The sequence below is a fragment of the Cuculus canorus genome, chromosome 1 (genome assembly GCF_017976375.1).
Source record: "Cuculus canorus isolate bCucCan1 chromosome 1, bCucCan1.pri, whole genome shotgun sequence".
Lineage (NCBI taxonomy): Eukaryota > Metazoa > Chordata > Aves > Cuculiformes > Cuculidae > Cuculus > Cuculus canorus.
The window spans coordinates 72,012,509-72,026,593 of record NC_071401.1 but is presented as its reverse complement, the minus strand read 5'-3'; the positions used below and the strand labels follow the sequence as shown (position 1 = coordinate 72,026,593).

The 14,085-nt window shown below is 41.6% G+C and overlaps 1 protein-coding gene across 2 annotated transcripts; it reads right to left on the bottom strand.

The window, feature by feature from the left end:
- Window positions 1-1,275: 1,275 nt before the first annotated feature.
- Window positions 1,276-14,000, bottom strand: ASMT (acetylserotonin O-methyltransferase). Of its 2 annotated transcripts, none has more exons than XM_054071649.1 (8): window positions 10,090-14,000; window positions 8,198-8,372; window positions 6,850-6,979; window positions 5,300-5,368; window positions 4,677-4,795; window positions 3,767-3,907; window positions 2,486-2,608; window positions 1,276-1,846 (listed from the first exon to the last, which is right to left on the bottom strand). In XM_054071649.1, exons 1-8 carry the CDS (start codon window positions 10,159-10,161, stop codon window positions 1,635-1,637), a joined length of 1,041 nt encoding a protein of 346 aa, XP_053927624.1. In that variant the 5' UTR covers window positions 10,162-14,000; the 3' UTR covers window positions 1,276-1,634. The 2 variants fall into 2 exon arrangements, with proteins under 2 accessions (XP_053927624.1, XP_053927632.1); XM_054071657.1 differs by having other exon boundaries at window positions 2,486-2,581.
- Between the last annotated feature and the right edge of the window lie 85 nt (window positions 14,001-14,085).

The following is a 14,085-nucleotide window of genomic DNA, read 5'->3' as shown; positions in this document are numbered from 1 at the left end:
AAGATGGGAATCCAAAGTCATCAAGGTTACATGATGTATCAGTTTATAGATGCAGCTGCAGCACGTTGACCATGACTGACCTGTCTAATGGCTCAGGAAACAATGCAGCCACAGGGGGAACCAGCATTCCAAGGACATGCAATATTTTTGAGGGGAAAAAAAGTGTGTCAGAGAAAGTCCAGAGAAGAGTTTTGATTTTTTTCCTCCAGCATACCTCATTGGCCACTTAGTACAGACAAAGCAGAAATTATTTCTCTGAACATCTGAGTTTTTTTTGGGCGTGGTGGTGGGAATCAACAAAGGCCTGGTCAGTCTCATGTCATTATTTTTGTTCGTGCCTGGCTGCTGCAGGATGTAAAACCTCACTTTGTCTGGAAAGTAAGCTAGCATTCAGAATATATTACTCACAGGCTGCCACTCCTGGCAATATCACCTTCATGTCACATCACTCATAGGTAGGGAACACTGGACAGTCACTGCAGCTCATGGGGGAACTCTCCAAAATCACTTGCCCCAGCTCCTACAATATCCCACTGATATCTACAAGGTTAGATCCTACTTGATTATAAGTGGCTCATGAACTGTGTCACACTGCTTTTAAGGATGAGAAGGACCATTACAGCCTTGTGATTTGATTTTGATATTACAAAACGTGACAAAAGTTCAACTGTTCCCTGCTGAGGCTACTTTCTCCCTCCGATCTGCCAACAATCAAAGGAGCAGAAGGCTCCTGTAGATTGCTACTGAATAGACCATCTCAGACTCCTGTAGTATCCAGCTTAATGTGCAAACGCAATTGGTGTTAAAGCTACCACTGCAGAGAACAACTTTATGGTGCCTTCTCCAAATGTTTCTCACCCCAGCAATCTGTCATTTCTGCTTCCAAGAACTCAGTGGGTAATGGCAGGTTGTGCTTGACCAAATGATTTAAAGAAATATCAGGAGTCATGCAATAAGGACTTCTTCACTGTGTAACTGAATGACTTGACTGCATCATTGTCCCTCTTAGCTGTCACCTCAGTGCTTGCCCTGTAAAGAGCATCCCAAGGCTTCAACCAGTCATCCCACTACAAAATTTTTTCTAACTCAAATCAAAATCTAGAGGCAACAAAAAAGGTCCTTTTTCATGCTGAACTGCCCAAGGTTCAGACAGGATTTCTCATAGAACTCTGACAAGACTAATCACAAAGAGACATAATTTGGTCTGTTTATATTACATCAATTCCTCAGAAATAAAAATTCAGGTAACAGAACTCAGTACAATGATCAGATTTATTTTGCAGGAATCCAAGTACAAATTTAGTTACGCTTTTGTCAGTTACAGTGTTAAAATTAGGAAGAATGCAAAAATCTGAAGCAGACACACTGCACATTTCTTTTGGTTTATTTCTAGTAGAACAGGTGCCGATTTCTTTCTCTCCCTTCCAGAGTCAAAGGCAAACCCTAGTCAGGCTGCCAGGCTCACAATCTATTCATGCTTGATGTCTATCATTCGTGATTCTCCTGAAAATGTACCAGCTTACAAAAAAAGTGGGCTATCTTATCTAAAATCTAAGTTCACACTTGTCTTCTAAAAAGAGAATATCACATTTCTTCATTTATCCTAGCATGTTAGATAAGTAAAAGAGGTACTTTTATTTCCTTCCTAAAACAGCATCATAGAGTTTTCCAGTCCTCTTGACTCGAATATCTCCAAAGCCAGCTGCCTCAAGGAGTCTGCTGTACTCTTCTGCTGTTCGCTCTTTTCCTTCTGTCTGGACCAGCATATTCATTGAATACAGCTGGGTTTCTAAAGGCCCACTTTTATCTTCATTCAGAAGTGATTCAACCAACAGCACTCCACCACCTGGTTGAATAAAGAGAAGTAAAGTACACATTGAGCTCTGAGAAAGCAAGACATTTCTCAGCTGAGTTATTAGATCCTAACCTCTAGTTTCAGGAAGAAGCAGTCTCTACATTTAGTCCTATTTCAGCATCACAGAAGACAACAAAAGAGCAAAAGTGTTGGAGTGAAGCTCTGCTTGGCTAGGTACCGATGGGCCAGGGCTGAAGAGGATGCTACAGCTGGAATGAAAATTCCTGTCTCCTCCAGTCAAAGTCTGCAGGAACAGGACTTAATAATTTTGCTGAGACTCCAGTTCCGTAGGCAGTATTTTCAATGCTCCTAGTTTCAATGTGACAGTTAATCTGATTTTTACTACGACATATACACCTGTCTGTGTAACCACTTCCCGAAATCCCTGGCCTTTATACCTAAATATGTTGAGAGGGGGGTCCCTGTGTAGAAAGAGGCTAAAACTGGAAGACAGATAACAAGAGCTTAGACTATTTGGCTTAGCTGCACATAGCTAGCTTAGGAAAGCAAAACACCAAACCAAGAAACCTGTGCACTGAAACTCTGCTACCTAAATAGCGCTTGGAGACTGATGTGCTATGTGTTACTGATAGGCAAGAGTCTTGCTGCTCTTCAAGAGCTCACACCTACCAGGTTTGCAAGCTGCGTAGACTTTTGACAGCAGTTGCTTGCACTTGTCATCATCCCAGTCATGCAGTATTTTGGATAAAATATAGAGTTCAGCTTCTGGAATTGAATCATTAAAGAAATCTCCTGTAAAGCCAGAATACATGTATTACACAAAACCCCCAAAACACAGAGGGCTGATTTAAGCAAATATTTCGAGTTCTGTCCAGTTATAAAGACTCCAGGCTTGCCATGCCCATCACCCACATCAAACAGCAACATAGCTACCAGCTAAAAGTTGTCTGTGGCACTGCAAAGGGAATTTTGTTCCTGTTCAGTCTCAAGAAGGTCTGAAATGTTTAAAAGCAGTAGCTCATCTAAAACAGCCATTGACGCATGGGAAAGCATTTGAATCTACGTTTTTTTTTTTCAATGATATGAATTCAGATTCATAAAGCATTTAAAAGAAGAGATAATTTATCATGTTTTCTGTGGAAAACTGTCATGGAAAAAATGAAAAAAAAGTCACTTATCTGAGCAAATTTTCATGAATCTTCAGTAACCACAGAGCTACATTGTAAATACATTAAGAAAAAATACACATCCCTCATCTCCTATCACAAACTTCATTGTAGTGCCTTTTGTTCAACACTTAATATAGTGAATACCTGTAATGTTTCCTGCATTTCTCCATCTTTGATTTTATATGCTGTCTTTCTTCCTGAAAGTCTTCTCACCTCTCTCAGACCTTCAAGCAATATTAAGTCTTTCCAACACTTTGAAGGCTTTTGAAAACATCACGAATTAAATCTCCCTAAATTCATTTTCATCATAGATGGTACAAAGACCATGCAAGACCTGCAGGCTGGGCAAGACGAATAGCTAGCTCATGGGCTAGCTCACCTACATTCAAAGCTGGAAATACCTCAGGACTGAAAAGTCTAAGAATCATGACCAGAGAAGGAAAATCCCTTGGTCAGAGCAGGCCTGGCATCTCACATATCTACCAGAAGGTCTGCACAGAAGAAAAGGGAGTGTTTGGAAGATTTATAGCGCAGCATGGTAGTTTTTCAAAACCACAGGACTACTTTTTTCTTATTTTTTTTTTAAATACCCTTGTTCTAAGTAATCAAATAATTGTGTTCAGGAGTACAGACCTCTTGGCTGAATAACCTATGTAAGAGGCAGCTGGTGACCTGAGCCTCCAATACAGTAGAACAGGAGGCAAAGGAGCAGAACAGAGACAGAGACAAGAGGCAACAGGAGCAACACCTGCTACAACACTACACCACTGTCCACACCTACCTTCATGGAAAGTAATTCGATGCTCCTCAGGGGGAACAAATTGCTCCTTGGCTACCTGCACAACTTTCGGCAAGTCATAAATTGTGACCGTGGAATTTGGGTACAAAGAAACACACTCCTGAGCTAAAGCTCCTCCACCTCCTTTGGGGAGAGGAAAAGGTAGTCAGTGGTGACATAAAATCAACCTGTTCAGCAATACCCTCAAGAAGCAACGCAGGCAGTGGTGCACCCAGTGTCATGGCAGCCAGCAAAGTACATTTGCTCCCTATGTATTACTGAAAGGGAAGAGGAGAGACAGGAGAGGCCATTGTCTCTATCTGCTCTGCAGGAAGCTCCAGGACTCCTAACACCCACGTCCATGGGGTCAGCTCCAGCCCTTCCAGTTCTTATGCACCCCCTCAGCCAGACTCAGCTGTGGATGTTTGAAGGTGGGAAATGAAAAACAGAGCCAGTAAATAAGGTGCTGGGGAAGCAGTGATGGAGACCAAGAGGAAGCCTGGCTGCTCCAATGAATCCTGACAGCTCTCAGCAGTGCCAGGACAGTGGGATGCTGCAGGGTAATAGTCTGCAGACAACATCTCAATGACACTGACTGATGGGGAGAAGGGAAAGAATCTGGCACTGGAAGAATGTATCAAGCAAGACAAGAAAAAACATCAAACCTGCCACAAACAACTACTCAAACCAATGAGACTCCATAGAGAAAAACATTCAGCTTCCCAACGCTCTCACCACTCTCACATTTCTCCTTTTAACCCAAACAAATCAGTAAAACGTGCCCTTTAGTGCTGAAATACATCTCATTTCCCATTACCTTGCTCATCATGTAACTTATGAGTTACTATTCTTTTCAAACCTTGTAAAAGAAGACAGTTCAGAGGCTTGTTAAAGAAGATCTACTGACGCTCACCTCCCAGGTCATAAATCTGCTTGAAAACGGAAAGGTCAAATGCAGCGAGAACATCTCTGCCACATATACTCCATACTGAGTTCTGGCCAGCCATAAATTTCAGCATTTCTCCTTCTGACCTAGTAAAGGAAACAGACACAGCATGTAGAAAAGGTAACTTACTATATTCTTGGTAATTCCTATCATATAACTGTTATTACAAGTTTAAGCTTAAACACTAATCTTTGTTTTTATTGACATTGATACGAATATACTGTCTTTGCATATAAACCTACAGTGAGTTGTACTATAGCATAAGGTACAGTTATCCATTCATGCATTTAAATAGGGAATTAATACTAGCAAAGTCCAAGACTGTATTACTCTACTAATTCTCAGGTTTCCAAGGGATTTTCTTTCCTTCCCTTCAACTACAAATGCCTCCGTGCCAGAGACCTGTGATAAGTTTTTTTTCAGAATAGGAAGTATATACTTGTATTCAAAATATCAGACAGTATCCCAATAATAGATACTGCTGAGAAAGGAAAGTATGGCATGATAGTTTTGATGACTGAGATTCTGAGTCATTATCAAAAACATTAATTTTATGTACAGTAAGAAGTTTTCTATATAGTAATGATTACCTGTACATTGCTCCAAAAGGGTCTTCAGATGAAATGCCAAAAGCTCTTTCATATTGGTTTCTTCCTTCTCTAAAATAGCATCCAACAAAAAGCACATGATTTCTTTTTCTTTTACCTTTTTTCTTTTATCACTGTGAAAGGTGCTCAACTCTGTATAGAACATATTCCAGCCTGTAATGGCTGCACAGGCACCCCGACTCGCCACTCCAAAACATGCTGATGTATTTCTCAACCTTTCAAAAGACTGATTGGTTCTTTTTAAGGTCAGTTTGGATGGGGCTATCAGCATCTGGATCCAGGGCACAATATCCCTGCTCACAGCAGGAAGGATGGAACTAGGTCATCTTTAAGGTCCCATTCCAACCCAAACCATTCTATGTTTTATGGGAACACGTCAGGCAAAGATGTGAGACTGGTGCAACCATCACCATTGCATACACCATGTTTAATCACCAGTTGCATGGACTGGAACAAGTGAGATTCCAGACCCATATTAAATAACTACTATACAGCTTTGAAACAGAAATATCCCTAGACAACACTAGAACAACAGAATAGTTAGGGTTGGAAGAGACCTGAAAGATCATCTAGTTCCAACCCGCCTGCCATGGGCAGGGACATCCCACTAGATCAGGCTGCCCAAGGCCCCATCCAGCCTGGCCTTGACACCTCCAGGGACGGGGCATCCACAACACCCCTGGGCAACCTGTGCCAGTGCCTCACCACTCTCATAGTGAAGAAATTCTTCCTAATGTCCAAGTTTGTACCCGTTCCCCCTGGTCTTTATGAACAGTCCCTTCCCAGCTTTCCTGTAGGCCCCCTCCAGGTACTGGGAAGTCGCTATAAGATCTCCTCTGAGCCTTCTCTTCTCCAGGCTGAACAACCCCAGCTGTCTCAGCCTGTCCTTGCAGGGAAGGTACTCCAGCCCTCCGATCATCTCTGTAGCCCTCCTCTGGACCCATTCCAACAGCTCCATATTCTTCTTACATTGAGGATTCCAGAACTGGACACAGTATTCCAGATGAGGTCTCACAAGAGAGGAATACAGGGGCAGAATCCCCTCCCTCGCCCTGCTGGCCACGCTTCTTTTGATGCAGCCCAGGATACAGTTGGCCTTCTGGGCTGCGAGCGCACATTGCAGGCTCATGTCGAGTTTCTCATCAACCAGCACCCCCAAGTCCTTCTCTGCAGTGATGCTCTCAATCACATCATCCCCCACTACTCATCATTTACTTTGTTGATGCCTCCTAAATAAGAGCCCCTGTAAAGATCAAGTGCTTTCCTGAAGGTCAAACACACAGAAATCTGATTCCTAGATCATCTCTGCCATCAGAAGGAAAAGAAATACAAGAACACATACAAACGGAAAAAAAGAAAAAACAAGAAAAAATATTTGCTCTGTTAACAGCTGAAATGATCTGTTGGATTTTCGTTCTGAGAACCAGACAGCATCTTATTGTGCTTTTCCCCAGAAACACACCGCTCTGAGAGCAGCCACACAGTTGCCACAGAACAGTCTGTAACAGACAGCACACAGTGTTCTTCCTTACCTCACAGCATCAGCCAGGTAGTGCCAGCACAAGTACACTGTATTGGAGTAATACATAATAATATGATACTGAGACTTGGGACTTGATTTTGTAAGGTAGATGTTGGAAATTTCTGTGTTTCTGTAGAGGGCTAAAGGGTGAAACAAAAATATTTACTAACATATATGATATACCACCTGGGCAAGCCTATCTAACACCATGGTATTCATCACTGGAAGATGTGTATATGACCAAAGACACAATCACTTTGCTTCTACAATCAAACATTCCACTGCAATAAGCAGTGGGTGAGGGCTGCTGAAATGCGTGTTGCCCCATTCAATGAGAGTAAACATTACCTACACTTAATCAAGCACCAAATATTTCTTTCAAAAAGAGCAAGAAGAACATCTTATGAGTGTCATCATTTAACTATAGATTTCTGCTGTCAGACAAAGGGTTTTTTGTGTGCTCTATTTAAATGAGAAGCCCTTGCTTCAGAAAGGGCTTGCTTCAGAACTTGTTTTTTTCTGATCAACAAGGTCAGCAAGTGGGAGACACGTTCCCAAAATATTCATGACAACCACACCTATCCTCTTTCATTTAATTAGAGCAGGATCTTCTGCAGATAGATTAATGCCTAAAGGACTCAGCAACCTCTCCCCTTTCCTTCAATGCCTATGCAGTGGCATCTCTCATCCATGGGACTGGTATACAAAGGAAATATGAAAGATACATCTTGCTCTCCCTAAACTCATTAGGCAGCTATGGTAAGCCCTCGTATAGAGCAAGGCAACACAAGCCAGAGCATAACTTCTAAGACTCTGCCCAGTTCTGACCAGCTATCTGATGGCCACAGATCCCTTATGACCACATGGACTTGACATCTCTGATGCAAGGGCAAACTTACATTACCTCTCATTTGAGATCAGCAACATAACAAAATACTTAATACAGTAGTAAACCCCCAAAGAAAGCCAAAACATGTTTTTAAATCATGCTGTTGTACATCCATCCTGGAATTTTGTTTTAAGGTTTAAAAACATGCCCATACATCAGTTTTCTTGAGATCAGCTCTGCAAAGACTCTGAATATCTTCTCCAAGGTTATGTAAGACTCATACATAAAGAAGTTTAGAGATATACAGTCCTTAACCTGAGTTTTATTTTACACCTTTAATCATGCCAACATTTGTTGCCTCTTTTTCAGCTGGAAAGGACATGGTGTTCCCAAGCAATTCTCTCCCCCTTCCAGTGACAGTAACTGGACTAACACTAGATATTAACTTCTCACACACACTGAATCTCTTTTTGAAAACCATCAGAGGTTTAAGTCTTTTAGTTTCTTGCCCTTCTTTTGCCTTTATTACCTCCTCCTTGTGTCAGCTCTACTGCCAAGAGCTTCAATCCCACACAGGCATCCAGCAGTCTTTCCATTCCCGTGGTGCTGGTACCCAAGCATGCAGCAATGGCATCTGAAGATAGAGGCTCTCCTGACTCCAGCAAAAGATCAAACACCCCCAGCTCACAGGCAGTGAACATAACCTGAGGGTAAGGAAAGGTGGGAGAGAAGGATCAGGTGAAATCACCAAAGCCGACTGCATTTCTAAAGCAACTGGAGAAAGCTACACATAATATTTTTTCCATGTAAAATCAAGTTTCGTATAAAGCAGTCCAACAATTAAACTGAAGTCAACACTTATAATGCACCTTTTTTTCATTTCTTTTCATTTTCCAATGTTCATGGCTTGCAAAGGTCTCATTTAAAGACTAGGTTTTGCACGTGAACGTTCCTGCCTCTTCTATAGTTTCAGAGCATGTTCTCACAGTCTCTCTTGCTTTTTGCCTGGAGACCACAAAGGCAAGACTGTGTGCTGGTGGGTTTTTCTGTTTTTTTTCTGTTGCTGTTTTTGTTCTTTAACTAAGGAACTAATGTATGCTCCAGGGAACTCTGGAAAATCTGCTATGGCTTGCAATGAGAGGATATCACTGTTTGCAGGGACTGATGTGCATGATTAGAGTGTTCTTCACAAGTCAGGGAGGTTCCTCTCAGTCCAAAGCAGTGTCTCATTCAGGCCAGCAGAATTGTCCTGTCTTCTAATAAAGAAGGAAGTTGTGTACCATCTCCAGGAAGAACCCTCAGCCTTCAGACAGACATACATAAACTTATGGAAGAAATACATCCTTCTTTAGCTCTACACAGTCATGCTCACCAGTATTAGCCTATTTCTCTGGCCACACAAACACCCCTAAACAGTGACAAAGGCATCAACCAACTGACTGAAGCTCCTTTTACACTCAGTAAGAATATGGTTTAACTAAAGCTGATTTTCTTTTCTCCAAACCAGAATACTACTGTTAATTTGGGAAGCATTAGGCACTCCTCTTTCTCAACAAGAAAAAAGATTTTTCATTATGCATTTCTCCTCTCTTTACTGTCAGCTCTACCTTCCAGGGGCCTTCAGAAGCAGCAGTATTTTCCTTCCATTACCTTGTTGGCTAGAGGTGCAGCAAGGACAATAGGAAAGGTAACTAAATACTAAATGAGGAAAAAAACCTCCACTGCACTGAGTATTATAATTTTATGACTATATGTTATACACTCACACAAAGGCAGACAACATCAGAAAACATTAAGAAAAGTGGAACTACTAGTTCTACCTTTGTGCCCTAGTAAAATGCTGTTTGGAAAAATCATTATACAGACTCCATCTTTGCCCTGAAAAGAATCAATATACAGAAGTTTTCAAGTTAGACTTTCTGCATAATATGTACAGCAAATGAATGGAGAAAAAAGGAAAATCTTTGAGAAGCTACTTGAAAAATCTTCTTCTTTGCATGATTTAACAGAATGAGGAAAAGGCAGTTGAAGTCAGTCCTCTGTTTCTCAAACTCCAAAAATGAAAAGTGGGAAGAAATGCCACCACTGAAGGCAGCTTCCATGTTTGAGACAGACAGCAAGCCCTCAGCCATAAACACCTGTGTTATTTATAAAGCGTCATGCAGAGAGCAGGTCTGCTCATCCAAGCCCCCAAAGGTCAGAGAGGACTCAATTAACCCTAAGTCTATCCTGAGGGGTCAAGCGGCTTTCAAATGCTTTTTCTTTTCAAATTTTCTTCCTGCCTAGATATGCAGATGAAATGCTTCCTTATGGGATGAATTTTATTCCAAAGACTTACATTCAGGACCTAAACTGAAATCCTTCAATATTTCTATCTGCCTATTCTTAGACAACTTTCCAAGAATGAGTTACAGTTCTTACCTTTGAGACTAAAAATCCGCTGCTGTATTGCAAGATGATTTGAGGATAGTCAAGGTCTTCTGTTGAACCCATCTCCTTTCTGGGCTAAGGCACAGATTCTCTTGTCCTCTTCATTTAAATAAGCTTCTTTCCACCAGGCACACAGCACACCAGCTGATCCACTTAATCTTATTGCTTCTCAGAAACACGTTGATTACAAAACGTGCTAGCTAAGTTATTTGGCTTCAGTGGGTCTTTCTACCAGGTTCAGCTGTTTCTTTGGCTTTTCCATCATCAAGGACTGGGCTAAAGAAGCATTGCAGATTAAACCTTGTATTGTCACCTCAGCAGTCAGTTAACAAGCTGGTACTTCAGAAGCATTTGGAAGCTTGTAACAAGCAAAACAGAAATGACTACCAAACAACATCAAGAACCTGAACTCAGGTTCAGAGATGCGCCAGAGTTCATAAACCAAAGGAGAGTCTTATTTGAGGCTTGTTCAAAAGCAGCTCTACTCCATTGGACTGGTTTTTTAATGCTGGAAGAATTCCCAAGAATAGAAATCCTTACACGTATCTGGCAGCACAATGATGTAGACCCAGAGGAAATTTGACAACGCACTTCAAGTGAAATGTGAACATCCACAGGTGAAGAAATATTATCTCAGCTCAAAGTGGTTGTGGCATACTCCTGACCAAGCCTGGCATCTCCCACAGTCCTAATTTCACTCACTTTTCACTCAAGTGTATGCACAACACTTACGTTCCCCGTGCTGAAACAGAGACTTGTTCAGCACTGGGTCACATGCCCAGGGCCCCAGGCCCTACATGTGCAAGGAAAAAGACTGACTTAACTACTACAGAGTAGGCAAAAGCTGCTGAGGAAATAATCTGAGACTAGAGTTCCCATAAGGGGCTGAAGGAGAAGAAAGCATCCCACACAGTCCGTGCCCTGAATAATTTCCACCCAGGCGTAGAAAACCTATGCTTGCGTTTCCATGCCCTGGTTTGCAAGCCATGCTCATGGATAGGATAAAAGAAACAGAGGTATAGCCAGGGGGGAGTTGAAATGTGTTTTGATGTACCTGGGCCAGTTTGACCCTGGGGCTGGCTGTGAGGTACACGGCACCCCTAAGTGCAGAAGCAGCCAGTCCAAAGGGAAGCTATGAGAGTCTAACTCACTTTCCTTTTCTGTATTTTGCAGGTGTCTCTGCACATACTGGCTTAGAAGGCAATGACTGTTTTGTAGATGCCAGCGATAGTAGGTAGTGGTTTCCTACTTGTGCTTTGGCATGTTTTGAGAGAGCAGTGTGCCGAAGGATGACAAAATGTTCTACATTTTCTACCTAGCTTCCATGGTCTTCCTCCCCTTTGCAAAACTAACCAGGGGTGTGCAGAAAGTCCTTGGGAAGAAACAATGAAATAACTGCCAAGTATCAGAAGTGGAATGGATTGCAACCTCACATAAAACAACTCATAACCTTTAATCAAAAAAATGAAAACCTTGGATTACTTTCCCAAAACCTCTCTGGCCTACTCTTTATTGTTCCAGCTTGCAAATGCATGCCATCTTGCTTTTTCAGGGCAGGTGCTACAACTCTCTGTCGAGAACAGATGTCACAGTTATCAGCCCTTTCCCCGTCTGTACACAGCTTAGAAACAATATCAGTTACATGGCCTAACACCACAGGTCTGAACATACAAAACTTGAAGTGAGCACCAAACCGTAGAAACACCTGAACAACCTCACCCTGGCCAACATAGCCTGTAACTACAGTGTTACTGCCTTGCTAGTGCACCACGCTTCATTGTTTAGCACAGGTTGGACACCAATGTTCTTTGTTTACTTTGTGCTGCAGAGGCTGGGGATCACAAATGGCTCCTCTGCCAGAGTGACTATGGAATCTGTGCAGTGTGTGTTTAACAAGACATGTTTTTTTCTGAAGGAAAAGCATGGACAACAGGTTTCAAGAACACAGCTACATTCATTATGGACATCTCCTCCTGCTGATGCCACCTCAAAGATAGCACATGAACTCAGTTTCTGTTTAGGAACTGAGATCTGTACACATTAAGTGTGCATCTGCAGACGTCATTAATTTTCTCAAATCTAGACCAACTTTTACTGAACTCACCAGAGCTTTTTCAGCTCCTCAGATCCATTCCAAAGACCTTCCTTCAGGAAAAGGAAGTTCAAAAAACCTCAGAGTCCACATCCATATGGATAACCAGGTCAACCGCTTGCTTTCAATAGCTTTACCTCTCCTCCAATTAAAACAGATAAATAATTTGCACATAGATAAATATCACTAGCTAAAAACCAAATGTCGTTAGCTGAAAGATTAGAGAGGGGTTAGGAAAATAAAAATATTTCTCTGCCAAATGCCAATTATGCAACTCTGCCTGCTTGCGACTCAGAAATAAATTACTGCAATTTTGCCCAAGCACAAAGATTTCCCATTCTTAGGATGACTGATTTCATAATAGCTATTCACATCCAGACCATCAGCCACGCTGATGCAAATGCTCCCCACACGGAAGTATACATTTCTCTTGAGCTAAACAAAACGTATCTAGGAAGAGCTAGCTGCTGCTCACCCGCTGACAGACAACTTTTCTCAAACGCCTCAGCCACAGATTGGTAATCAGATATTACAGTGACATTTAGTACAGCTGCATTAGAGATTCATGAGCAGAAAAAAAATGCTCAATACTTGATTCTTGTAGTTTTGACCAAATAGCCAATGCTTGCATGTAACAGCATAGACTATTGTGTCCTAACAGGCCATAAGTTCACTTCACTTAAGGCAAAGTTATAAGTCACAAGAGGTCCTAGTAATAAAATGACCAAACAGTTAATTAAACCCACTTGAAGTACTCTCTCAATTATGATTACATCTGTCTGTTGAGGATACCAGATGTAATCATCTAAAAGGATTACTACCAGCAGTGAGATGAAGGGGAGGACGACTGCAGATAACCCACATGAGACTGATGCAAAGCCACACAGTGTGTTTCTGTTTCCAAGTAAATTGTTAGTGAGGCTTAAAGTCTAAGCTTCTTTTAAGCTACAAATGCAGTCATGATGATGAAATTGCAATGGCTTACTTTCTCTGAAAACCCTATCAGGACTTGTTTCATAGCACAGGCCAAAGGTGTCACTTTACCTCCACGTTACTATCCTGGTGGTGAATTTTCATTTGTATAAATGGCTTACTACAAAAAAATCCAACACAAAAAATAATAATTTTTTTTCACAACATCTGAAAGTAAGAAATTATCTACTAACAAAGCAGACTTAGTAAAACTAATGTGTCTGCCAGTGAGAAACAGCAGATGACACTATTTTTACACATGCAACCTTCCTTAAAAGCAACAAGTACGGATCTCAGGGATGTGACTACTGTTAAGAGTTGCAATAATGCCAGTATGGAAACAACGTGCCTCGCTATCATTTTTAAATCCCTAAGTATGCCCAGCTACATCAGATGGCCTGCACGTGAGCTGACAAAGGCAGGAAGCAGGAACAACCACAAAACCACAAATGAAATGCAAAGAGTAAATTTATTTGTTACCTTGTCAACTGGGAGATCTCTGAAGCGGCACCCAAGCAGGGGCAAGCAAGCTGAGACACAGGCACCGCAGAACTCAGTCTTTCCTAAAGAGTGTTCTCAAGTTTGCTGGTTTTGCCTGTGTATCAGGGATTCACGTAGGTATAGTTTTCCACTGTGCTTTGATCTCTCCTATAGCAAGGCAGGAACCTCAAGGATGTTCAATACAGTGTCTCTGAGTCCATCATAGGCACGTGTTATCTAAATAGAGAGGTTCTACTTATTGAACACACAAAACTAAATGACAATTAATATGATCTATGTGTTTTTTGACACCTCAGCTTCAAGTCACTCGAGTGTGTTTACAATCCTCATTCCCAATCTTCTGTTATACTCCCACAGCCTGGAAGTGCATTAAGCTAATACAGTTAAAGCGTTTTCTTTTTTTTTTTATTATTTTTGTTCTC